Genomic DNA, 27,615 nt, shown 5'->3' with positions numbered 1-27,615 from the left:
ACGAAAACCCAAATAAACTAACAATATTTAGCTAAATGGCAGCTGTTACATCAAACTCGAAAGCGACAAGCACGCAAATGTATCGCAAAAATTTTTCGCCGAGCGAAAAGAAGTTCAGCCTTGCTAACGACGGCAAAAAAAAAATCAAATAAAAACTACTATAAGCTGCAAAAGACTTCATGTAATGAATAGCTGTTTTTATATATTACATGCTGAAGTGTATCAACCGAAGAGGAAAATATATTTCCGTAGGTCGGAAGCTTTTCATTAAAAAAATACATTCGATAATACTTTTCCGTTTCAGGCCGATATAATGTTTATTTACATCAGTCACGGCAAGATGGATTGAAGTAAGTTCTATAGTATTGACTTCACGTTCCAATATTTCGCCCCTTAACTGTCCAGTCGAACTTCAAAAAGATAACATTTCCCTGTTAGAGTCCCGTGATGATCCCTACTACGGCTTGGGTTGGGAAAACCTGACGTGCTCTCAGCCGGGATTGGAAGCGGTCCCTTCGACTTTCCCGAGATCGCTCCCGCCCGTCTCTGCAAATGAACGGCATCACTGAGACCTAAACATCTGCAACTTTGAGTATTTGTTCATAATGTATATATAGTTCGCACAGCATATGCATAGCTGCCCAAAAATCAAACGAGAATTAGGCACAAAAAAGAGCTAATAAGAATAAAATTATTACTTTTTAGCCGATCTACTTTATACCAGAAGTACAATAATGTTTGATATTAAGCAGGCCCGCCCTTAGACATAAAATAGCGGCTACCAACCATTGTTATGGGCGTATGCTAGGAGCTTAGTCATAATCGCGTCGAGCTGTTATACATCAAAAAAAAACAAAAAAAAAAAATAGTTTTAGTCGTTTGATGGTATAAAATTCTAGTTCATCGAGTATTCTGCAGTTTGTCGACTTTGACAATAGGCAGCTACCCTGCTGACCAGCTCTTGACGGTGACACATTGCAATTATGCTTTTTCAAGATTTCTATCCTAGCCTTAACCTATGTGCCGAATTGATTTGGTAAACAGGTCGAAGAGTAAAACACCAGCGTTTGTTCTCAGGAAATCTTTAAATACTTACACAAATGAATCCTCTATTCTCGTTTTCGGATCGGACCTCAGTTCTTTTGGTGTAAAGATACTGCGTGCGCAGGATAGGTTTCTGTGGACCGTCATATTCTTAAGCTACTGATAGCGGCGGCTACGGGCCCTTGTAATGATATCTGGGTCTATTCAACTTTCGTCGAAAAGCGAAACATTGTGGAATTGTTAGTACAACGCTTACGTACCTGGAAAGCAAGAATACTGCATAGATATTAACACATTCTGCTCTTCTAAGCTAGGTAATTAGTTACCAGATAAGCGTCCTTGAAACTAATTGGTAAAAAAAAGTGGCAAGGCTAGGTGGTAACGCTATAAAATTAGGACAGAAGAATGTTGATGATCCAGAAGGAGCGGATACGGCCAGGCTGGTCCGAAACGCGTGAAAACGTTTGCATTGATACTCTTTACTCTTAGATTGAAAAGATATTATGTATCAAGCGTTGTTTTAGGCCCCCCCAGCAACAATGAAATGTCCCAGTACTCGATTTAGAGCTTGGACTAGCACGTGTTATAAGATTAATGGGCAAATGAGAGTGTCGCTGCAGCATCACGGGCCTAAGCTACAGTACAGTTAAGTAACTTTATATATATGTAAAGGGCCACACGTCGGCAAAGTGGGCGTAGATAGCCACCTGACTAATACTTAACAGCGGTACCGGATGTGGCATCTACAACATGTTTTCTCGCCTTTCGCTCGTATCTATAGATGTGAGACGTCACACGCGGATCTCACCTACGCACTCGTTTGATTCTGTTCCTCTGTCTGGGTAGCGATGACCAGCTAAAACGCCCAATATAAAAAGTTCTTACTATTGCTACTGTGTTTCACACTACGCAACAATGTTCTACCCTTAAAATTCTACAAAGAACCTGATGTAGGCAAGCCATTGACCGTGCAACCCGTAAGCGGTATTAGACGACTCCAATCGTCAATTAACGGTCCAGTTCTAGTGGTAATCCCGAATAGTCTTACTGCATTATAGAACGAGTCCGTTTCGTTAGCCTCTACATGCACCTCAAAAAAAAGCTTTTTCAACTGAAATATTTGCAGTACTTCTCTTGAGAAAGTCCGAGCTATGTTTTTCTTAGCGTGTCTACATCAATAATATAGGACTTAACAATAATAATAACAACTAATAAACAAACTAGCGTAGACCGAAGAAATAGCATGGTATATCTCCGTTTTTCAACCGATTCGCAAATGGGCCATAAACTTTAATGTTGCGACGAAAAAGTAACGAAACAAAGCCCACATATAGAGGATATGTAGTGTTAAAAAGACCGTACAGGTTAATGAATCACAGGTACAAAGGAAAGTGAAAAGGGCAACTGGTAAGAAGCAAGCTTAGGATGTTCATAGCTATTTTATATATGGATATATATGGATATATATATATATATATATATATATATATATATATATAGAAAAAAGACAAATCTGATAAGGCTTAGCTTGATGCAAGAACCATGAAAAGAAAATACGACCGTCTATATAAACGAAGTGAGAAATTATCTAGCTTTCTCAACAACGTATCAAAATATGTGCATTTAATTCAAAAAGCTGCTTAATCTTTCGACACTTATGCACTAGAAACAGAAACAAGTATTTTGGAAAAAAATTCTTATGCACGATTTTTAAAGTTATCAATCTAAGTTGCTTCTAAGATCATTGTATCATTTGCACGGGATTTTGATAATGCTGTTTTTTTTTTTTTGCAGTTTTTAATACTCGATTCACTTTAAAACAGTAAAGTAACCGTATGACAGTTTAGAATAGGAGATAACTGACATAGGTATATGGAACACCTGCTGCAGGACAATCAGGGTAAACACAGCGAAATATCTAACTAATTGAACAACCTAAGTACGGTCATGGGATACGTAAAATAATTTACGAAAGGTGCTAAAACTGCAACGAGCTTTGGTTCGGAACTCGGATCCAGACCTAAACTAGGTTTCAATTGAACTTGAAAAGAGAACGGTATGTACTGTCAAACATATACACTGCACACAGTTATTACTACTACTATTGTGTTTTGCTAATTAGGTTTAGCAAGCGAAATTAGGTTAGTTATCATAGGAAAATGTTCCTAATCGGATTGGTCATGAGCAGTGGCGTCCTCAAATGTTTTATTACTTGTTAAATAAATAATCGTAATAAAACATTCTTCGAAAGGGTAGCTGAACGGTAGACATAGGCGCAGGTTAGTACTACACACATTAGTACTACACTATGGTAAATAGATGCCAAGTAATGCGTCATTTTATAATTTTGATCGTTTAGATCGATGTGAGCGTCTCTAATAATAACGTTGCAGTTCTTCTTCCTTATCTAATACTCTAAAGGTAAACGTTTACGTATCTTCCTATCTAGCACAGTTTAGCCCACACCGCGTTCGACTTACGATAAAACGTCTTCCACCTATTCCGTTACATTCATGGATCAATCTATTGTATTGTTTCCGGCTATTCAATAGGCACACGGCCACCGTTCATCGATTAAGGCACTATTTGTTAGCAGGAAAGTTATCAAGGCTCAAATAGAAGATTACGCAGGATTCACTTTATTCCAGATGCTATCACCCTTCTCTACCGTGTCCACCTGAAGACCGTCATATTTAGAACGGTCATTTTCCGTCTATGAATAGAATTGGTGACTGAGAAGGTTCCATAGAAAATCAGCAAACATTTTCAAGGTTAAGCTTCGAAACTTGCATTTATAGCCTTGCATTTATAAAACAATATACGATCGCTGCGCTGAACTGCCAATAAGATACCGATATGTTTTCATTACATACATACGTATATATATATACATATATATATATATATATAAACCACTAAAATTTCGATGATTCCTAGATGTGCAGCTCTTATGAGAGAAATGCCACTAATTTTTTTAAAAAGTTACCGTGCGTTTCAAAGTATCATTTTATAGTATCATCATATGACGACCATTGAATTTATCGCTAGCAAGCTAGAAAATGTGTGTAACTGAAACAGCTTTCTTGGCGAAGAAGTGATGTAGATTAGAGATATAAAACAAAAAAAAAAACAGTAATAAAAATAACGATAAGTATAGCAGTAACAGGTAGCGTGCACATATAGCATATAGAAAGTGAAATTTCCATAATTATATAATACATATATATATTTATTAATACGAATTTTGCGAAAGTCAAAGTAATTCGTTCCGTTTCTTTTTGTTACAAAAGTAATTGCTATATTCTAATATAATATGAAAAAAAAACCCTAATGTAGAAAAAAAGACTTTGCGCGTTATGTGTATTGGTGCTGGCAAGTGTTTGGGTTTGAAAATTTGCCCAAAAGCTTGATTGTACGTTTGATAGGATAAAAGGAACGTGTTAGATGCATTCAGTAACCGTTTCATCTTACCAGGTGTTCCCGAAGTGCACAGATAGCACAACTAATTAACATTGCCATTGTACTCAAACTATACTAGGTGTCTTCTACGTAAACGAAATAACTACGGCCGGCTGAGTGACGCACAGTACTGTATAATAGCTTAGCTAGGTAGTACAAGTACCCGTTGCGTTATTATGGCTGAGAGATCTCCGTGATAGGCATTCATTGCGCGGTCGGTACTAATATCTTCGCGTAACTCCTAAATAAGACTTTTTCTATTTAACTGCCATTCGCTATGGGGTTATTCCAAATGGGTTACGTTAGTCAGGTCATTAAAAATGAACGTCGTATTGCTACTTACTAGAAGATCGGGGAAGATAAATGACGATCGAGTACTGCCCACCTGGTAATTCTTCCAACTGTGTCACCGATAAAGACGCCCACTTTAATATAGCGAGGGCGCTCTGTACGTTTATTTGCAGTTCTATAAAATCATAGGCCCGTAACTAATCGGAATTGATACGTCTTATTGGAACTGCTTGATCTCTATGGAACTGTCTATAATGGCTGCTGGGGAAGAGCTGAAACGCTACGCCGCAAATAAGTCCTATGCCGGTATCCATTGACCTGAGTCTTGATACAGTCAATTTTATATTTATAAAAAAGCTAACTAATAATATAATATAAAAACTAAATAGAAATCTGAGTGAACCGATCGAAAAGGTAAAAATGGCATAAACGATATGTAACTATCGAACTTTTCATTCTATTTCAGATGATGAGGTAGAGACAATACAAGTTCCTGCCCCGCGTTACCAACCCGAGAAAATTGAAGATCTACTCAAAAGGACTAAATTTAATCGAAACGAACTTAAGGTAGGGTCTTTTTATTCCTCTGTACTTTAGAAGCTGAGTGAAGGTTTTCTAAATGACTCAATGCTCTTGCATAAACGCGGTTGGGTAGAAAATGGTTATTAAGCTGACAGAACGAGAGCCCAACAGATAGATGAACTCAATGTACTTCGATAGGCCATGTTGAACGACTCGCTGTGCCTGGCCTTTCTTCAACAGCCCCACTTAATGGCCTTACAACCGCGCAGCATAGGAGATCGAGTGTATCGGCTACATGTTTCACAGCTATCACCTACGATTGACAGGATAATCCCGCGCTCGTCGACAGTTGCACATTTGTTATATACAAGCCTAATTGGTGAATTTGACGTCCAGCGTATTGCCGTTAAGCACTCTACCAGACAGCGAGCTATAATTTATGTCTAGATGTTCAGCGAGCTATAATTTATGTCTAGATGTTCAGCGAGCTATAATTTATGTCTAGATGTTCAGCGAGCAAACACGCGACAGAAACATATTCTAATAGACCGAATATCCGAGTGCTCGATAGAAACAATCTAAAAATATTTAATTTCGTCTTTCTTTGATGAACTGCAACATTCATTATTCAATTTACATCTATAGAAAATTGTTTCCAACTATTTCTAAATAATGTAACCTGACTTCATCCTAGGCCAAGCGCAAAAACAGGGGGAACACGCCGAACGTGCAGCAACAGCTTCGTTGTTTAAATTCTGTGCACGTATTTTATAAGATTGAAATCAGTCTCTGCAATAGCAAGGAACCAAGTAAGACACAGCCATTTTTCGTTGTACTCGCTGAACCCCCGCCTAGCGCCTTTCTCTTCTATAAACCATAAGCTTAAGCATTTTCTCTAACTGCAACGTAATAATATCCAGTATACTCCAGCCCCATATGTCAGAGAGGTAGCGTAAACGTCAGAATTGATACATCTAAGACTACTTGGAACATTCAGCTCATGGACCTAATTCTATATAATAATTGTTTGAGTGTCGTTGAGATGGACGCTTACCTGACGCGTCTGATACAATATATGTAACTACGCTAAATGCGTTAGGATTATATGGAACGAACACTCGAATTGGGATCTATATGATCCATTCTATGTTGACGATTCCAAGCCCGCATTCAACAGAAGTTCATTGATGTTCTGATGAGGCACTGCCATTGAGCGCACGAGCTTCACCCTACCTATTCTTTGATTGAAGAATCAAAAGCAAAACGAAATGGTCCGCAGTCTGATTTCTACATGCAACTGTTGTAACACGCGATGCTCCAATTGTTTGCTACGGCCGGAATTGTCCAAGTAAAGGGTCTTTGAATGGATCTCATCGACAACATTAAATACAATCTACATTTTGAACAGATCCTACTCGTTCTCGATCGACCCACTGCTCATAGCTGTAATGGACTGGCCTTACGAGGCCAATTCTATGACCTATTTCGAAGAGCAATTTCCAGCTGGAGACTAAGAAGCATGTTTGACTATGGAACATTCGTTCAAGTATGACTAAATAGGTCTAATAAGGAGCTGGATTATGCTCTTTTTTTTTAAGAGCGAACGAAAAAATTAAATGCCCATTTAGTTATTTTGAAGGACTAAATTTCTCTTTGGCATGATAAACAAATGTCAATTACATGACTTCAATTCAAAAGTTACTTGCGTCATATGTTACTTGGAGCATAGGAGACCCTGTTTTTATTGCATCCAAACAACTATCTGTTAGCAGCTTCGCTCGTACCTGAACAGCTACTTGTCATACAGCTGTGCTAGCAGTCATACAGGTTCTTATCATTCTCTTTTGACCATATGCATTCTATAGGCACCGCACATCATAGCCCTGTGGTTAATCTCTTAACCCATATGGGTCATGCCGTTATATGCCCAAAAATGTAAGCCAAAAAAATCCGTATCGGAAAACGGCCTTCGGAACAATATGCAGCTTCCAACTCGTTCGGCACCAGCAATACTTCAGCGAAAAGTAAATCTAGCTTTCACGCACTCGGTCAAACAGGTGATATTGTATGATTCTGTAGAAGCCAACGGGGGGCAAATGCACAAAAGGGAAGTCGACTTAGAAGTCAAGCACTTAGCAGCGACCCGTAACCAAATCAACCGCCCCTTTACACTTGCCCATGTAACGATTTCCGGACGTTCGTTCTGCTATTGTAACAGATCAGATTCTACACACGATTGCAGATGCAGGACGGGACGCTTTTTGGACAAGCTAACCATCCTGGACGTAATCGTCCGAAGGGATAACGTGATATTCAGCTGTACGACGGTTCGTTTCAAAAGTTCGTTGTAGTCTTTGATACAATCTCATGGAAAAGTAACTGGGCAGTAAAAGAAAATAATTAGTATAATTAACTACGCCTCTATATAGCAAGGCTAGTTGTATTACTTATGTATCACGAATCTTATAGATGCTTCAGTGTCGTCACTTTTTACTAAGATGTATTTTTGGTCGCTTTGAATAGAACGTTGTTGATGCCAGTGGTAATAATACTAATTATTATCATAAGAAGAAGACCCAAAAACATTGGGAACTCCTGAAGAATCTCAATGCAAAGCGTGACTTTTTCTGCTGATTAGAAACGGACTTAAAAAAAGTTAAGTGTTAGTTTAATGAAAATCAAATCGAAATAAACGATAGTATTAAGTAGCCATGTAAAAGCTGCTAAATACATTTTAAAGAACATATTAGGTTTACGTTTCTTTTACGAATTTTCATCTTTTAGCGAAAATATTTCTTGTTATTATTAATTAATTGTTACTTACTATTTTTAAAAAATTGTTTAGCTCTATTATAATCGGTGCTATAGAAGACTTAATTAGAGGATTGTTGCGCACTTTTCGCTTAACGAGTCGCTATAACTTAGGCTGCATTGAAAGACCAAATGGAGCTATTAGCTAGTCCCCTATGGTGGAAGATCTTTTTTCCGGTATGTTCCACATAGTACTTACATCGGATGCCTCCGTCAGAGTTGATGCTAAAAAACTCTCGACATATATGTCGTATAGCCAGACTGTTACGAAACGTTTATGATTCGTGCTCCTTTGTAAATAGGCTGTTTATAAATGGCAGAGAATCTACTGACCAATAGCATATTCTTTATTAACACTATTTCCCGCTGTAGATTAGTTTAGAGCCGCTTTTCTGCACGGAAATGCTGAGCTCTTCCGAAAACTTCGTTATAGTGAGAGCTGTTAAGTTTTGTGGAAAAACTAATGCGGTTAAGTAACAACAGGAGGCCGTGAAAAATAGATTAGCTAATTAAATCTAAATCGCGTCCTATTTAGGAACGTATTTATTTTTACAAAAAAATTAGCCAATTATGAGTTGCTGAACAGCGATGGCAGTTCGAAGAAAAGAAGATCGGTTCTTCTACATGGTCACTTCACTCAAAATTAGCTATGAGTAAACGATCATGGCAGAAACTGCGTTCAATATTATACGTATATATTTATATGCGACGACGATGATAGCCGCCTGGTGGGCGGAGGCATCAAAAGCCCGGGGAACACACATACGTTGGAATTAGACAGATCAATCATTACGTTCCACAAAACTCGCGCATCGTTATCGATTGTTATCAGTGGTGACCGTCGACAATCGCAAGTAATCGGTCGAGCGATAGATTCGATATCTCAGTCGAACGGAGAGCGATAAAGCATTGTGGTAAAATAATTTGCCAAAAAAAATGATTATAAAGCTAAGTATGTTTACAAAGGTACAAAACAGGTCAAATGCTAGAATTTTCGAAAGCGACTAGTAGTCAATAACGAAAGATAGCAGCTAGTCAAAATGAAAATTCTGGAAGATCGCTGCTAAACGTGTATCGTCCTAGATGAAGACCATGTTCACGGAACTATGATAACGCAAAGAATCGCTGCCGTTATTGTCGTTCGGTCGTATGATATCAGGGGTTCGACTACAATTGCCAAAAAAGTCTCACCATGAAATCTATAAGAGTAGATAATAGCAGCTAGGAATAATAGCATTAGCTGGTCAGCTTCAAAGATCACCACCCGCTAAACCGTGCCGCAAGGTAAGCGTTTGATGATATGCCAAATAAGGCGGCTCGCTTCATATTGTGGCAATTGTTTTTTATTTTTAGTTTAAAACCCTGTGGGGTAAAGGCTGAAGGCTTCCCCATAAGTGTGCTTTTTAATAAATCATAGTCTGCCTTCATTTCGCTCGTAACCGTGTGAGGTTGCTCGTGTACCATCAACGGTTCAAAAATGACTCTTGGTGCTAGTGATAGACGGCGATAAATAAGTAATCACAAGAATCATAGGAAACTTAATTACGGCGAAAAGCCCCAACTAATTTGTGTGGGGCAACAAATGCCCATGTTAGAATGGTAGTATGATAGCGTCAATATGAACGAAGTAGGGTGTTTCCGCAGAAATGGAACTTGTTGTTTACTTACTAAGCAGATTGCGTAACACGAATATATTTTGGTTTATACGAAAAAACAAGTGTTCTTTGTTTGAAATTTAGATCTGTAAAACGAACTTTTGAACTAAGCGATTCCAGTCGACTCGATGGAAGGTATGGCGTGAAGAACATGCATTAAAGTATAGCTACATACTTGTAGCTCTATGGAGCTTGCGATCAAAGCGATTACCCAAGTGAAAGTTTAAGGATGAACAAGAAAACCAGCTTTATTGGCCGTTTGGGACACTTAGCCCTGCAGCAGTAGCTGGGAGTTCCGCCCCCTGTGACCGACAGGGTAATCCTCTGCCGCGCATACCCAGCAATACATCATCGGCATTCATCACAAAGAAGTGCCCTCGTTATAACACTCTTATGCGCAGCCTCGCCAGTTACGTCACGTCACGCCAGTTGCCCTGAATGATCTGCCATTATAGCAGGCAGGAGTGTATTAATGGCGGCGACGCAGCTGGTATCGGAGTCGGCCTCTTGGATCAGACCATCACAAGAGAGCACGTTTACTTACCAAGGCTTTGTTAAACAAGTAACAAGGGGGTTATGTTCCCAGGGGCAGATGCACGTACGCTGAGCGTCGTGTTCACTTCCCTGAAGGCGAAGATTACGATAGTCACACCTGGCAGAACGCTGTTTCCGAAAGTTCAAAGACAAAGCAGCCGGTACTCTCTGCTGTAGACTTGAAGCCGCGCCGCAATGGAAAAACGAATTATAATCTTTAGCTTTGTTGTGGAAAACTGGATCAATCCACATAAGAATTTCAATACACGAACGGGCGCTAGCCTCCATGGGCAAATTTCGCGCTGTATAAAATCTGTCTTTCGAATTGTTGCGCTTCAAGCGAAATTATATGGCTTTGTCTGAAATTAGAAATCGTTGAAGATACGACGACTAGCGCGGGCAGTGGATTTTTTCATACGTTTGAAACTAGTGCGGTCTGAATTTATTTGCCCTTATTTAGATCGATCATAATTTAATGTGGTGCTAAATTTGCACACTAGAATATAAAAGACTTCTACGATCAAAGCTAAACGTAACGGGCGAAATTCACTTTTGTACGGTGGATCCATTATGTCTATTATTTATAGAATAACGGACAGCTTTTTTCATCAGAATGTTTAAACTCTCGTGCACTAGTCTACTATTGTATAACTGACTCTGTCAAAGAGTTCTACTATCTTTGAGAAACTGGATGCTTTTTAACGTATCATAATTTTCTTTTTGTTTTCATTTTCTTTTGTCAAATATTCTGTAAAATAACAACATAAACCTTATGAGATTTTCCAAAGCATTTAAATAAAACTAATATAGCATTTCACATACGACACGTCGCAGGGAGTACTGTGACTGTTTTGTTTTCCTGTGTGCCGCACTATTCAAGGAAGACGTCCTTGAATAGGAGTCCGTGTGTTATCGGTCACCGGGGCCTATGCATCGAACACAGACGCAACTTGCGTTTGGCGTTCGTCACGGTACGATTCATTAATGTACGCAACATAGTTCACTGCGTAGAGGACTTATGGGTATTGATCCTTTCTGTGCGGTCTTTTCACGTTCCATCCACCATGATGCTGGTGGCAACAAACTGAAACGACCTCGACGATTTGTTTCTTCCCTTAACGGACGAATTTTAGATCGGCGGACGTTTTTGTGACATCAGGTTAATGTCAACCCTAAACAAATATCTGCTACCATATACACAAAGCGATTATGGCGGGATGTGTGCAGGTTTAATGCTTTCTTGAAAAAAGCTGATTTCAACTGGTCTTCTTTGCACATCTGGACCGTGTTAAAGTTTTTTTAGATGAGTTCGATGCCGTAGTAGGCTACTGGCGCAAGCTTGACTGAGAAGACGGGTCGCCGTATACGGGAAAGGTAGTGCCGGCTTTCGAGCAGCGCTAGCTTCAAGAATTTCTCTGAAACGTGTTATTATATACTTGCTAAAGTAGATCCCAGGGCCGGATAGCATTGGGCTTATATGGCAAGAATGCTTTACGTATTTTTGAGGAGGGAAGGTTATAACCGAAGAATCCCATTTCCTGTTAATGGCCCTGCTTTTTAGGAACTTCATAATACTGTCCTTATCCAAGTTTATTTCTAAGTCGGCGTCTATTGCGTACTGTTGAAAGTGAGCCAACGTCAGCTTAATCTTGTGTCATGATGGGGTGTTCTAGCATAATGGATATCATGAGCTGAATTCCTGCCTTAGCGAATTTGAGCAAAATTCGGTGTCCCGGTACTCTATTGAACGCCGTCTTTTTGAGGCGGCCGAATAAAGTATAGATGACTTGTTTTGCCCACCTTGTGCTCATAGCTAATTTTACCTTGCCAGGCAGGATTGGGCAGACAGTCATTGTTAACTTTCCTTCGTGAAAGCCGTGTGTTCTTCAGAGATCATGCCTCAAGCCTTCAGGAAAGCAATGAGACACGTAAAGTGTATGGCCGAAAATACCTCGAAAGAACATCTCTATTAAGCAGTTTGCCTCCACGAGCTCGGTTCTTAAAAATAGTTTTTGACTCCCAGGATAATGGCAAAAAGTGCTTTCTGTCCCGCTTTGGAACAACAAGTGTTGTAGAGAGCAATCCTTCGTAAGACTAACACTACTGCCTTCGTGAGGAGTGCCCATCTGATGTAATTTAGATTGGCGATCATATTAGGCTTAGACCGCTAAAGTGCGACTGGCACCTCACCAACCGTTGTGTCATTGGCTCCCGCAGGCTTCATCTCATTTGTCCACTTGTCTGATGCAGTGTCCTTGTAAGTGTGTATGCACCTAAAATAAGGATATCTGATCTTATAGAACAGCAATAAGATGCAGGCCGTCATAGCTATCCAGAGCAATGTTGTTCTACTTCGAGTAAAAGTAGTTTTTCTGGATCAATGCTCTCCGTTCGTTTAGTCCGGTAGACATGCTTGCCTCATCTTAGTAGAATGACAAAAAGAAAACGTATCCATGAGAAGACTACGGGCAATAAATGGGCACTCATCTAACCCTCGTAAGAGTTAAAATTGCCTGTCACAATTATTGGCAAACCATTAGGAAAGGCGTTGAGAAATGGCATCAGTGTCTTTTATAGTACTGTTGATTGTTCGTTAGGGCTTGTTTAAGCTTCTGACTCCCTTGGACAATAATGTTGTCTTCCAATGCAGGTACTCTGACACGCTCTAGGCGTTGATTATGGGGTACTTAAGGTTCTCTATGAGTAAGTGTACCACCTAGACATGAGATTATTATGTCAACGCCTTGGAAGGCTGGGGGTGACAGGAAGTTTATGGAACGAACATACCTACAGTTTTATGGCGCAGCCGCTAGCTGTTCCAAAGTTTCTCCGGGGCGTTCATTGACCTGGACCTCTCCTGACTACACGACATCGAGGACGTAATCGACGGTGCTTCGCACTTTGTTGTACCTTCCGGTCATCTTAGTTTCCAGACCTGTCCGGTCTGCTTCGGCTCCCCTAGTATTTGCCGACCGGTGGAATCTGGGACTACCAACTGAAACTTCGTAAGGTGCTTTCGGGTTTCGAAATTGAGCTGGACGGACGCTAATTGTTTGCCTTTTCGCCACGCAGTGTTGGAGCTTTTCTCAGTTCTGTTGAATGTGAAGAAGTCTCTCAGTTTCGATTTGTGGACTTTCGTGGTACAGTTTGGCTCCCTAGAAATGGGATGCTCAGCAGGAGACGGCTCTGGGGCAAAGGGTTCTAATTTGGAAATTTCTTCGATGGCAATAAAGGCCCTATCTGTTAAATCTCCTATTAAAAGCTCCAGATCATATCGAAAACTTCATGCTCAGAACTTTCCTGTTCTTCATATGGTACCTTCAGATAGAAAGTCAAGGTGCTCCTTAACTCTATTTTCAGGGCAAAATGTCACATATATTATAACACCGTAAAGCTTGATTCAGTAAAACATGAAATAGGTTCAAGTGAAATAGATAGAGTACAAATATTATAAGTTATTACATTTATCGATATGCATAAGTTGAACTTCTTGACTATGCGCCTCAACGTTATCTGCAGTACCAACTACTAGGAAAACGGGTTCAGAAACATCGGCGTATTTCCGAACTATTTCTTCAAAAATTTGCTGTTCTGAAACCGAGGACAGTTTTTTTGTAAATATATTTTTAATGCTATAAACATTTATAAAAGTACAACAGGGCAATTTCAACGTTATTCTAAAATTCTCTAGAAAGGCCTATTGGTGCGAGCAGACTATCGTCCTTTAACGAAACTGACACATTTGCCATATTTTGTAGCTAGTCAGTATATTCCCGTTTTATCATACATTTAAAATTAATAAAAAAGTGAAAATTTTTAAATTTGAAGGAACGCTCAAAGCTCACTTCTTCAAACAACAGCTTCCCATTAGTTCCCGAGAGTATCTGTACGCCTCCGGTGCAATAACGAACGCACCCAGCATCATTATTTACAACAGACGCACGTTCCTGTATTTCAAAACAGAAGTTAAATATGTTGCCAATGCTTGGAATAATTAAACGCAACATAAGCTTGCATAATATATCAGAAAATAGCCGTATTGTTTTTCGGTTACCACTGCGAGGACAAATAGCTTTATTATTTATAGCAGGCCTAGCGAACTCCAAGTTAACCCCACTTACAAAGAGTTGCCACTGAAGGGACACCAGGCCAAGTTATCTATTTCGATTGTATTTTCGTTCGAAACATTGGTTCTAATTTATTTCAACTTTTATCGACGATCTAACCGCCATCATTATTGATCAGATTGCCAGCAATTCGTTGGTATCTGGCCACACAGAAGCTGGCACAAGATTTGTCATTAAAGCGGGCGCAATGGCGCTCGATTGTACACAGACAACCCGCGGCTGCTGGTATTCGACAGGTTCAGTGTTAACTTCTAAACGGTCGCACAATCCCGTCGGTCTTCACCGTCGCACTCCTAAACGTCCTTCTTGCTTCTCTAACACAGGCAGATTTTAGAAGCAAGCAGATCACGTCTCATTGAGAATCGGATCATTCAGTTGAAAGCTTAGCCACATACTTGTTCAGGATGGTATCTTCGAATGCGCAGACCGAGCTATACTCAGTAAACGATCATGGAGGTTTAGTACCACAATCATGTTGTTAATGTTATGCCGGTCGGGATCGATGTGCTCGTGCTGGATTATGTATTTGCTTTCGTAGATAAAAAAAAAAAAAAAAAAGCAAACGCCTGATGATCCTTGAGGCGTTAGAGACAAAACCAGAACTAAAACAACAACGGTAATGTGCGTAATGCTTCGTTGGAAACCACGCATTTACCAAAACTTGTCCGTCGTACACGAATCTTTATACGACGTTGCTGCTATTGAATTGTTTCATTTACCACAATCCGTGACTACCATATTCCAAAAGATTTACAATGAAAGTGTCTTCAGACATCACTTGACGCTACTGTGAGAAAGGTCTCAGGCGATTAAAATTCTACCCAGCCTTAAGAGTCACATCGCAATTACTTGTTTGTTTACTATATAACTTCAAGACAAACTGTGAGTAACACACAGAGAAGCAGAAACTTATTCTCGAGACCTATTCTTATATTATTATTAGAGCGTACTCGAAATCAAAGGTATTGTTTTGACGACACAATCTGAAACGAAATTGCATTGTTTCCTACGGATACAAGTCCTCAATGAGCGGTTCATATTTGCTCAAAAAGTCCATATCCGTCGATTCAAGATGCTTTCCCGTACAGGATCTCCTGGCCATCACCATATTATGATACGGATTCTTTACGCTAGTTAACCGTAAGCATAGTTCATAGTAATTTGCATACTACTCAGAATCTGTTGCGTTGCAGGTGATGTACCAGGGCTTCAAGCAGATGTGCCCCAGTGGTCTTGTAGACGAACCCACTTTTCGAGATATTTATGCTCAATTCTTCCCTCAAGGAGGTATGATGTTCAGTTTGTTTATAGGACCTGTAGACTTTTAAGGAATAGCAAATAAATCACTATTAGTCGATGTACTAGTGAATCAGCGTTCGTTTTCGCTTATAGATACTTCATATTTATTTCAATTCATATAATAAGACCCACTACAAACCCTTGTGTATAAGTTAAATTAACAAAGTGAAGGTTACAATTTACAAGCCTATTGTTAATTAGCGTGGTTTTCGGCAAAGATCCATAAGAAAGGAGTGCTAGTATAGAGTCATTCATTCCCGATATGTCAGCCTCAGAGCGGTTATGTCAAAACCCAAGGTCTACGACGGTATTGCACATTACAATGTAGACATGTCGTGCAAGGCTACGCAAAGGGCCCTGGTAGTTAAAGCTGACGTGATCTTCATCTGTTGGTTAGTGCTTTAGGCCATTACGAAAGAAGTTCTGAACGCAGTAGCTGCGGACTCATTAGCAAATCCAAATACTTCAAACTGTAGCAGACTGCAACGGTTGGGTCTGTTGCATAAAAGAGCTTTTTGTGTGTGGGCTATACGAGAAGCGCGGTCTTCGGTTTGACAGAAATTAGCTAACCCAGAAGCTTGTACCAAGAGACCATGTAAAGCATCGAACGTTTGCCGTATGGACTACACAATTTTTGCGTGTTAAAAATAATTTTCTAAGCTGGTTCGCGCATCTCTACCTAAACGGACCATTGAACAAACGAAAAGCTCGCGGCATTTACAGTTAACGACGTTGCGAATATGACATCATTATATAGTGGGGACTCCGAGAAGGAGCTGTCATCGAACCGTTTACTACTTATCTGCTGATGGCTCAATTAAAAAATGATGTTCAAACACTTTCGGTGGTTGAAATTAGATGAGTTTAACTTGTGGTTTCAATGTGACGTTTCGTAAATGTACAGTTTTCCGCGGTGTACCCGTAGGGTGCTCGCCCCCGTCCATGTTGCTTAACACCATCGAGGTTTTTCGTAGAGATTTTTTGAAAAACCAGAATAGCTACCAGAACCAGCTAGAATTAGGCATCCACACATGATTTTGGCAATTCGGTTCGATTTATATAGAAAAGTTATTACAAATTAAGTGTTTTACGTTTAGTCTGTGAAGAAACATTATGGCAGTTATTTGAATGATTTAACATTTAGAACACAATGGCAGGCATTGGCATTTGTAATATTGTTCCAACCTCGTGCATACTAGCTGAGCACCAAGAGTTCGAAATAACTTCATCATGAGAAAATTACCTTGTATAACTAGATGACAATAGTGGCAGCTTTGCCACTTCCAAGTTGTTATCAATTGTTTAACAAGTTAGAGGCCTCACATGGTTTACTTCTAGTGGCTGACATCTAGGACAATACTCAGTGTCAGAATGATAGCTATGTTAGCATCCAATTTTTCATAAACTTGGCATAAATAGCGAATTCGAACGCGCAGACAACTTTTTTGAAGGTTCTCTTCAATAAAGAGTGCAAATTTACATAGTGAGCATGACGGCGAAGGCCCAAGACATCCAATCGTCAAAAGCCTGACTTTAGACGAAAAAGCGTCTTTTATGAATGAAAAAATCATACATTATACCGACAATAGTAAACTGCCACATGTGGAGTTTGCATGACTACAAAGCCGCACGTACTCTTTATGGCTTTCGAAGTAGAGTTAAAGGGATTCGAGAGCTAGAAACCCGGAGGCAATGCAGCTCAAACCGAAATTCTATCAAGCACAAAAACAACTGGTTTACTTATTGGAAGGGTTATTAAACGTAGGTAATCGACGTAAAATGGGGTTGAGTATTACGAGGGTACGAAAATAAATTAGAACAGAAGAGCAGGATCCCTTCTATTCCCGTTACTATTTTTTGATATTGGCTCGTGGTAGAATAGAGAAAATTTAAGTAGAAAAGTAACATTTTCGTCAAAAAACGATAAGAATACGTGGCTCTCCCACATATATCTATAGAGGTCTATCTATTTGTATCGATTATTTCGCTTGTAACAATAACTTTAATAGGCAGTTTTAACCTAGGCATCAGCCATACAGCAAATGACGTGTGCTCTAAGCTGAGCCGATGTTCAGCAACTTTGCCCGCCAACAAACCTGACCGCGGAGCTGGCGCTAGCCTGCCGTACTCCTGGCCCAGATAGTCTGAGGCTTGCCCATCCTGGCCTCCATTTATACTACCTTGCTGCTTTATCTCGGCTCGTTTATTGTTTAATGAAACCTTGGCTGGCTGCGCTAATTTTCCACTCCCTTACTACTGAATTCGAACGACTTGCCCTGCCTTTGCGTCGCCCACCGTCTACTAGCTGAAAGCTCCACTTATGCGAAGTCGTACTAAGCGGCTTCTTCGAAACCTTCTTCAAGCCATCGCATCACCGCTGTCACCATTATTACCATAACTATGGTCAGGATCCATGGGTAACAGGAACGTGAAGGGGCGTTCTGTCTGCCGCGCCTTACCGAGAGCTCAACTCGTACCTTGGGTGTTTTGCGGAGAAAGTTTGGTATTAAGAGCACGGCTTACATCGATGAGGCTGTGTCGGTAGTTTAATTCAGAATAACTGTTGGGTTCCGGTGTCGAAAACGGGGAAAAGAGAAAAGCAAACGAACAAATAGAAAAGGAACCACTTATGGAGAAAGATACAGCAGGACGATACCCTTTCGTTTTTTCCTTAGAGGTGTCCTTATCGTTTCTGGCCGGTCCATCTGGCTAATTGCGTTCTACTCTAACTGTTAAGCTGGTCACGTCTTCTGTACGTGTATGTCATGCTTGTGACTGACTGATTGATTGATTGATTCTGGCAGAACCCCCTCTAAAAATATGAAAAACGAATAATAACATACAACCGACAGATTTAAGCCTGGGAAGACCAGTTAAAATATAGTAGTTATTAGGACTGGTCTTTATTTCACACACAGTAGTAATAATTTAGACTCCAATTCCAAATTCTCTAATCTAGTAGGTGATATATTGCATACTATAATATCGGCTATTAATACTAAAGTTGACATAGGACTCCAGACATAATTGAAAACTGATTAGGTCGTGCAGCCAAATGGCTTCGATAAGCCATCATGCTACTCTTCTCTTCGCCAAAAAGCCGTAAAAGTGAGCTGCACGAAACGGTAAACAATATATATAGGGTCTCTGTACTTACATAATATAGGACATATATTTAATAAAATATATTAGCTCTGGCAAATTAAAGTTATTACTGGAGAACGGTTCAATAAAGTTTCGTATTTATTTGATTGCGTGCATGCAGGAATAAAGGGAGAATCCTCAGGCTGCATATTTCGATCTGTTTTTCAAGTATATGATTACCCCGAATCGACTTCAAAACCTTTACTGTTGTTGTCACGGAAGTGCTCTTCAAAGTCAAAGAATAAATTGTTTTTTATCCAACACTCAGCGAGAAATGCCTCAGTTTTATTAATGCGTTTCAGATTGCTCTGACCCTTTTCTCCCTTCTCCTACTTTACGAGAAACCTACATTAACGGACTTGGCACCTGCACATGGATCTCTTACTGTAGAGGTTCTTTTTTGTACAAAATGTCTTCGTAAAAGTATTTTACGTAACTATTTAGATTCAAAGACGCGAATTATGCAATATTCCCTCACGATACGAACGAAGCTGCCACCTTTTCGCGCGACTATTACTGAATCAGTCGAAGGCGAAGTAGCTAGCTAGATTACACGTTGTCGTGGAACAGTCATTGTACTTCAAGGGGCTGTGTTGTTCCACCCAGAGGCAGTGCGCCTCACGCTTACATCTAGCCTCGCAATCGTTGCCGAAGGTTCAGCCGTTAGAGGAAACAAGAGCGTATTCCTTCATGCAGATGCAAAGACGATTATTTTGGCGTTGGCCTTCCTGAAAATTGGATAATTCAATAACAGAGTCCGTGCAGTTGCATACACGTATTTCTGATGTGCGTCTTGCTAGCGGCGCACAGCTGGTGGTACTCAAAGATGCAGAGGGTTGAGTTCCTTAATGTATGAACATCCCGAAGTAAGAATATATACTAGAATTCACATATAATTTAAGCTACAATGAATTTTTTTACATATATTTGTGTCGACTGTGAGTTTAAAGCGGCCTACCTCTGATTCCAAACCTACAAATAGACAAGTTATCAAATTCTATTATTAGCCATAGTATGGATCGCCAATAGAACGCTAACACTATACATTAAGTCAATGGTGGCAGCAATACATTGTAATGGTACATTTGTATAATATACCTAATAATATTGTAGCTACATAACGTAAGTTATTATCTCAGTGGAACTTTATTCCAACAAACGTTTTGGTACCACTCAGAAGGAACACGGATATTTGTATTTGACGATATAGCACTCGGCCAAAGGTGCTGGGTGTTGCACCTGCTACAGGCCTCGTAAAATAGCTGTCCATATAATTGAGACCACCGAAGCGGACAAATTAATTATGTCCATAAACTTACCCTTCAGCAGCTAACATGAAAGTAACACAGTCACCGTAGGCTATATCTTCATCATGTGCGCCCTCACACTCAGGCGCGGCTCCGCTTCGAAACTATTTCTCGGCGCATATTTCAGGCCCTTTAGCGTACCGCTTGCCTTACTGGTTGTTCGATTCTCTGAGGCCGAAGTACCTGCACCTGGCAGCCAGTTTCTGAACGCTGTGTTGTCGAAGAAGCACAACTTACATAAGTCGAAGGTCTGAATTCTCTGCAAATTCCCTAATCTCTCTGAGCTTCTTGACCAGCTTATTCACAGGCCATTATAAAGACAATACTTCCTTGGACTAGGCAATATTTTTTTCCTTTGAAAGAGCTTTCCCGTTAGTTTTGGTGGATTGCCGGGCGCTATGTTAACTTCCATGGCAAAACCGTCCGTCCAACCTAAAAACATTCTGAAAAATCTACGTGTTAGATACAGACCAAAATTCACCGATCAAGATATGAAAAATGTCTGACAGTGTGGAGGTCATAATCGGATTGTGCGCGTAAAAGTAGATAGTTTACCTCTTCCTAACCAGATAGTGACTAAATTGACGCATCAATAACCTGATCTTCAAATTACCTTCTCGTAGGGTTTTGCCGGTCAGAATTGGACGAGACAGGTTATTACGATAGTGTAAATTATTCAGCTCGTTAAATATCCAGTCGTCTGCTTCTATTTTAAAATATCGGCTTATGGAAAGTACGTAATATAATACACGTAATCTCTGAAGGAGATATGAGAATTCACTATATATCCAATGTAAGACGTTATTTTAATTGTGTTTATGATATTCGTCTATCTCGAACATGGTCAGCGGCGTACGAGCATACTTTATTGAAAATCTGTGACTCGTATTTAGCATATATCACATCGAAATCTGAGGAAAAAAACTGTGCTAGAAGAATTTATATTGTACTACTGTTTTCTGATGGCATTCACAATGTGGTGACTCAAAGCTACGAAAACAACTAAGTTAGTTTACGTAGTCCTAATGTATGTCGTTTGTGTTCGAACCCTTGATAGAGCTCATAATCTACGTAACCCTTGCACTGGAGATTTATCTGAAGACCAACAAAGTTGTCTTCCGATGTACAAAGGCTCTGCAACGAATCTTCGAAATTGTTAGCATCGCGATCACCTTGCCCTTTTACACTTTGCGATATATACGTACCGGCCTAACGGCGCTAACTTGATTACAGTAACCAATAGGCAATAGTCCTAAATGAAACTACGTCTATCCGGAAGGGTCTGACGAAAGACGCCGAGAGAAGCACAGTCGAACTTTTTGACCCGCGAAAGTTGAAAATCACGTTCGGAAAAGCCAGAATTGAGACTTATTGTAGATACATTTCGAACTACTTGCACTATGTTTGAAATTAGTAAGCGATCTGTTGGATAGCTGTTAACGGTTTAAGGCACAGAAAATGTAACGCAAGGAAAAAATTGTTGCCTCGGCTTTGGTGGCCTTAACGGTAATAGTAATAATAATAAGCAGGCAGTGTTTTTCAAATTAGGCAGCAAGTGTCACGGTCAGGGACTCAGCCAAAGCAACAAACTTTGTGAATTCATGTTAATTCTGAAAATTTTGTAGATCTTTAGGGTTAGGTCGGACGTTATCAGATTAGCTTCTTCTCGGTTCTCGGGCTTCAGAGTCTATTAGCTAATGAACTCCTTACTTATGCTATTTTTTAAATCTATTATCGTCTGAGAAAGTTTGTACACACATGTCTTTGTGCAGGCTTTTTACTCAGTGCAAAGCTTAATTGCTTAACAACAAAAAAGAAAAGCCAACGATCTGGGAATTTGACTTCAGCACTGAAAGTGCCAAATAAATATCCCTATGTATATAAAGACGAAAAAATTTTCCAACATTATAGGTCGTGTGTTATTTATTAGCGCAGAAGATAAAAACTACTTTAAAAAGCTTTCAAGCCTTTATATTATAATGGATCAATGCCATATTCAAGCGCATAACAGTGTTGATTACAAAGTGGTCTATATAATTTTCTACAAATAAATTTTGTATTATATAAAAACCGATTGTTCCCCGGCATAGAGATGACGGCACGAAATTAGGTGGGCATGATTAAAACCTATAAAAACAATAAGATTCACTAAGAGGGTCACCTTCTTCATTAATGAAAACCTACTTTTCTTGACCGCGGAAGCAGTTGAACTTCACTTACTTCCCTAATTACTCGGTGCTCCTTGCATAAAAATGTAGGGGATCACTTGGATATATAATATACATCTGTATGTGTACATTTCACTACATGTACCTCTTATGTAAATAGAGTCTTGGCATGAAGAAAGCCCATAGATGAATACGCTATGCAACAATTGGTGAAGTGTACTCTAATCGAATTGCGGCTGAAATACGCTTACAAGATAACTTATTGCAAAAAGCAAAGTTGTTACACTCACAAAGTTAAAAAGGCATTAACGATTGGCAAAGTCACCCATCTTTACGCTCGAACCGATTGGTTTATTAATTGTTTGGTTGACAAGTTTCTAACTTACAAAAGTGTATGCATGTGACGCTGTGCCAAATACATTCCCCTAACTACTAGTAAAAATGAAATAATAATATTGTATTGGAAAAAAAAAACCTTTATACACAGCCGTGACCTGAACACTCGAATATGAAAAAAAACCTTCGCTGTTGTCCTGGATAGAAAGATCCTTACTCAAGGCTACTTTATGAAATGACAAAATGGACTGACGAATATTTGTATCAGATATTTCTTTGTTTTGATGATTTATGAGCGAAGTACATCGCCACATCAAGGAAACGCTATATAGATTTGTTATGCTCCGAAATCTAACTCAAACCCCATACCTTGATCTGGAAGCAGACCTGAGTGCGAGATATATTCCTAACCGAATTTGCTTTTATATAAGCATACATTTGTATGGGACATATGACGAGCCTACTTGTACATATTTAGACAACCATACATTTTTATTTATTTATTATCTATTTAGACAAACATACATTTTTTGAATAAAACTAAAAATAATCTGACCTGGATAAATACTTTGGTGGTAGTATAGGCCAGCGAAATCAGAAGAGATTTTTAATAACTGAGGCTGATCCTGAATGCCTTCCTTGGGTATAATCGTTTGAGCAAAGCAACTCCTTGTTATCCGTATTTTTGAATTTTAATAAGCTAGTATTGAAATACTAAGTAATCCAGCTTATGCGAATTTTTAATTCGTACTTAGTACTGGTCGACTGTTATCCTGGCCTAAAATTTTATTAAAAAAAAATGCCCTCTTAGCGTTATGTCAACAGGTCACTAGCCAGTCCTTAGCCAGATTTGCCCCGATGTCTCAAAAAAAAAACAACGAAAACTGTATGTCCAATTTTAAAGAATACAAATTCTGACATCGCCTTTACCATTTCGTTATTTCGACATTGGTTTGACACTGAACTTTTTACTAGCAGTATAAAAAGCCCACATCTTGAATCAAAATGCGCTGTAACACCAGGCATCTGTTTCTTCCCCCCAGGTCACAAAGAGACCATTCTGTAAGTTTCAACCAACCTTGCAAGATCCTAAAGACACATGTTTGAATTTGAAAAGAATGAAAAGACCTTATTTTTTCGACGGGTTCTTACCAGCGGCTAACCATAATTCGACAGGAACTGACGCATGGTAACAGAACCACAACTTTTGAAGCTATATCGGCTGTGAAATTTCAAGGGCAGCGTAAAGAGTGATTTTGAGAAAAAGCACTATATAGCTGGAGATAAGGTTTCGTGAGGGTGAATTTACAAAACCAATATTCAGAGCAACGGCTGAATCGGTACGTACTTCTACGGCCCAACCACTTCTGTTAACTAGGTCAGCCGGAAATTTAAACTGCACGCGTTTAGCAGATAGCATACATCACAGATAAAATAGGAAGTGGTAAGCCAGTCACTGTAGAAAGATAGAACGCGCTGAGTAGAAGATCTAATAAAGGATAAATAAAGGCACGGACGGCGCAGCGCTATTCAAGGACTAGGAAATGAAACGAAGGAAGGGTCTGCTCTGTTGCCACTTGTTAAATCGGGGTCACACTGATAGTTACGATGCCGTCCACTCAAATGTCCTGCCTGCCAGTCGCTCGGTGGCAGGGTGGTATCTTTCTGACAATGTTAAGCCAACGCCAATCACTCTTATTCCGATGACGACATAGGCGCCTGGGTCCCAGTGGCCGTCATTCGTTTATCAGGCCGAGGCCCTAGGGCTCTTTCTTGACCAAAAACTGTAAAGCACTGAAAGCTGTGCCAGCATTAGTGAGAAGCCCAGTCTGTGTTACTTTGACCCCTCATTTCCCATCTCTCTTTGTACCTCGACCGTTTCCTACCACGTTGCCCCTTGCCTGAGTGTTTTTGCCGCTGCGTGAAAGCAGCCTAAAAGAAGAGCACCTTTGATCGATGGAATGATTCTTCGCTACTAATACCCAATGCACAGATAGCTTGATCAGAAGTCCGTTTCCAAAGGCCTTGTGTGGTGTAAACCCGATACTCCACAGATTCCTAGAAACTACTTGATTCGAATAACCGAAGTGCCGCCTCGTTGATCTCGCTTGCAGCCCATGAGCAAAGAGGCACCGATGGGTGTTCCTTGCCGGGGGCGACATATATCCTTGGTCGGTTTCGTGGGGTGGCAACCTCCTAGGGTTGACTCTGAGTCGAAGTCATGTTAGGGAAATGAGGAAAGCATCAGTTCTAATTAATAACGCGTAGCTTAAATATCACAGTTTATTCTTGCCAGTTTAATTTTCAGTATAGTACGTATAACAATAACTGTCTCTGGTAGAGTAATATTATCTAAGAAGTTGTTGAAAATTCAACTTTAAATTGTATTACAAATTAGTATGCGTTGTTCGTAAGCGCTAAAAATGATCAAATAGGCAATATGCATAGTGACCTGTTTGATTACTCGTTACGGAGGGGAAGAAACAATCAATAGGGGAGCAATTGAATGTGTGTTCGAGTTTAGGCCCGTAAGTGAGGAATTCTTTCTTCACTGCGTTTGCAGCTAATATCGTTCAGGCCGTACTCAATGAAAACAGCATTGCCATAGCTAGAACGAAGTTCGTTAAACAAAAGATATAGGCTCTATGTGGCTTAGATAGCAATTAGCCGTTACGACGGATCCAAGCGGCTCGTGTATTGAAACTATCTCAATAAAGCAGATTCTATTTTTGCCGTATACTATTCAATACGTCCTGTAAACACGGGGCTGAAGGTTCTTTTAACGTTTCGGATAATTTGGGTAATCTTACTATATCCAAGTAACACATCAGTCGTTTAGGAAAGATATGGCGCATTGAGCGTAATTGTCTGGTTGTCTTACAATCTGCATAGAATTTTAAGAACAAAAATTAGGGATTCACAGGCTGATATACTGCGTTTGAGTGTAGAGTTGAACAAATAGAACTATCTTAAAAAGATCTCCTGCGTCTTCTGGCAGATTGCTGCCCCTGCTGATTAATTTCTGCACCGATACCTGGCTATGCTCTTATTATTGTTGTTGTCACAGTACGACTCAATCCAGTTGCGACTGATCGTTGTTCTAATAGTGGGCGCATAGACTGGTAGTAAAAAACTCCTGCTTTCGCGTTCCTTGCGCCTTCCATCAATAGAAATTTTTTGGTCACCTGGTTTTACATAAAACCGCTATAAGTGATTTGCAAAATGTATCTGAACAAGCACAAAGCATACAGGCGCTTCTTGGCAATTTTTTTATGAGTTACGCCCCGTTTTTTAAGTGCGTAAGTAAAGCTTGTCATATTTAAGAAGTACCAAAGGCAGATATTACTTCATCCGGTCCGAATTTTCCTGCTAGCAGCAATTCCACCCATTATAGCTGCGATATTGAAGATGGCTATTGCGATAAATATTCAGCAAGATGTACACGTAGTTCAGCATTACTATTATTCTATAGAATAATAATGATGAACAAAAATATAAACAAGTTCTAATTCGACTCGAGTCAGGGGGTCCGTTTTAACCCCCAACTCTACGTGCATATATTTGTTATATAAGGCAGGCTGTGTCTCTATTACCGTTTACTTGAAATTGCAGACGTTACCCTATACGCGCATTATTTGTTCATGGCCTTCGACCAGGACCATAATGGCACCGTCACTTTCCAGGATTTTGTCACAGGACTTTCCGCTCTTTCCAAAGGTACAATAATTGATAGTTGCTTTTCAGATAAGTTCTCGTATTTTTTTATGCTATGATCGTAGTCAAGTACTCGCACGGAGCACACAACTGAGCAAAGGCACATCGAAACTGGCATAACATTAAGGACGAGTTAAGGACATTTGTTCATGCCTCAGGTAATCGTATGTATAACATGCTCATGCGCGAGTACTTGGTTAGCCACGGAATATATTCTTTCTGTCTAATATGTGCGATTGGCCTGATATTAAAAACGCTATTTTTTTAGATCCTATAGGGCGTGGCAGATAATAGATACGCATTATATAAGTATATTGAATCTTAGGGTGGAGTAGCTTCACGGATTGGCAAAATTTCTGTTCATAATTTAATGTCTCTCTAACGAGCCCGACCGATACGAACGTGTCACTGCTAAACACGGCAACTTCGCCGGACTTCATTACCGAAGTTTTAGAACATTTCTTCAAAAATCCTTCAAACTATGAATGGGTTAATTCGATAGAATCATTTTATCTTAAGATCAAATCTGACTTTATCATGTGACTGATCTTTTTAATACAAATGTCGTAGTTTGTGATTAGTCTAAAACAGCTGCGCTATGACATAAGTTTAGAAAAATATCAACTGTGTGCTTTTATTGAACTTATAAACGGTAGCTAGGATTATAAAGACACAATATATATATATATAATGAGATCTGTTTAATGATATACACACATCATTTAATAAATCTCACGAGTATAATGATAGGAGCTACCTTAACAAAGGCGTCTCTCCTTGACGAGACGACAACGAAATGATTCCGAAAGTAATTGTATTATATCGACTAAACTTCCGAAGGAGAGGTTTAAGTAATAATAGATTACCCCTCAAAGGACATTAGTTGCCCACTGTTGACTCATATTCACATTAGTTTTCTACCTATTTAGTAAAATGTGTTGATCATTTTAGACGATTCTAGTTTTCGAGGGGTTTTTTGTGACTAAGTCAAAATCATTCATATACGACATGGGTCAAAAAATATAATCCTATTTGATTGCGTGATGACCTGCTATCTTTAGCGTTAGTTTTGAAGCATGTAACACGCAAGTACGAGATGGTGACTATATCACGGAAGTATACATAAGCATTCAGCAATAAAAGCGAAGGTGCGACCGATAACTAGAACTGGAATCACCGTCGACTTATTGAACAGGCCGGTCTC

The 27,615-nt window shown here is 39.6% G+C and overlaps 1 protein-coding gene and 1 long non-coding RNA gene across 6 annotated transcripts in view; one reads left to right on the top strand and one right to left on the bottom strand.

The window, feature by feature from the left end:
- The window catches only part of LOC111270413 (Kv channel-interacting protein 4), a 92,013-nt gene that overhangs the window by 43,845 nt on the left and 20,553 nt on the right, over positions 1-27,615 (top strand). For 3 of the 4 annotated variants that reach the window (XM_022850632.2, XM_022850630.2, XM_022850631.2), the window contains exons 4-6: positions 5,261-5,361; positions 15,637-15,730; positions 26,310-26,414. In XM_022850632.2, the coding sequence (XP_022706367.1) occupies positions 5,261-5,361; positions 15,637-15,730; positions 26,310-26,414 (300 nt within the window). The remainder of the gene's footprint in view (positions 1-5,260; positions 5,362-15,636; positions 15,731-26,309; positions 26,415-27,615) is intronic. The other variant, XR_015314943.1, reaches the window with a different exon arrangement.
- Positions 234-20,607, bottom strand: LOC111270414 (uncharacterized). Of its 2 annotated transcripts, XR_015314944.1 has the most exons (4): positions 20,206-20,607; positions 1,097-1,304; positions 787-832; positions 234-546 (listed from the first exon to the last, which is right to left on the bottom strand). It is a non-coding gene; the product is annotated as an uncharacterized LOC111270414 (long non-coding RNA). The 2 variants fall into 2 exon arrangements; XR_002686292.2 differs by lacking the exon at positions 20,206-20,607 and having other exon boundaries at positions 1,097-1,655.

This window comes from Varroa jacobsoni, unplaced genomic scaffold (genome assembly GCF_002532875.2).
Source record: "Varroa jacobsoni isolate VJ856 unplaced genomic scaffold, vjacob_1.0 scaffold_1472, whole genome shotgun sequence".
Taxonomy (NCBI): Eukaryota; Metazoa; Arthropoda; class Arachnida; order Mesostigmata; family Varroidae; genus Varroa; species Varroa jacobsoni.
The sequence above is the reverse complement of the archived record's forward strand: the minus strand, read 5'-3'. Positions and strand labels throughout refer to the sequence as shown.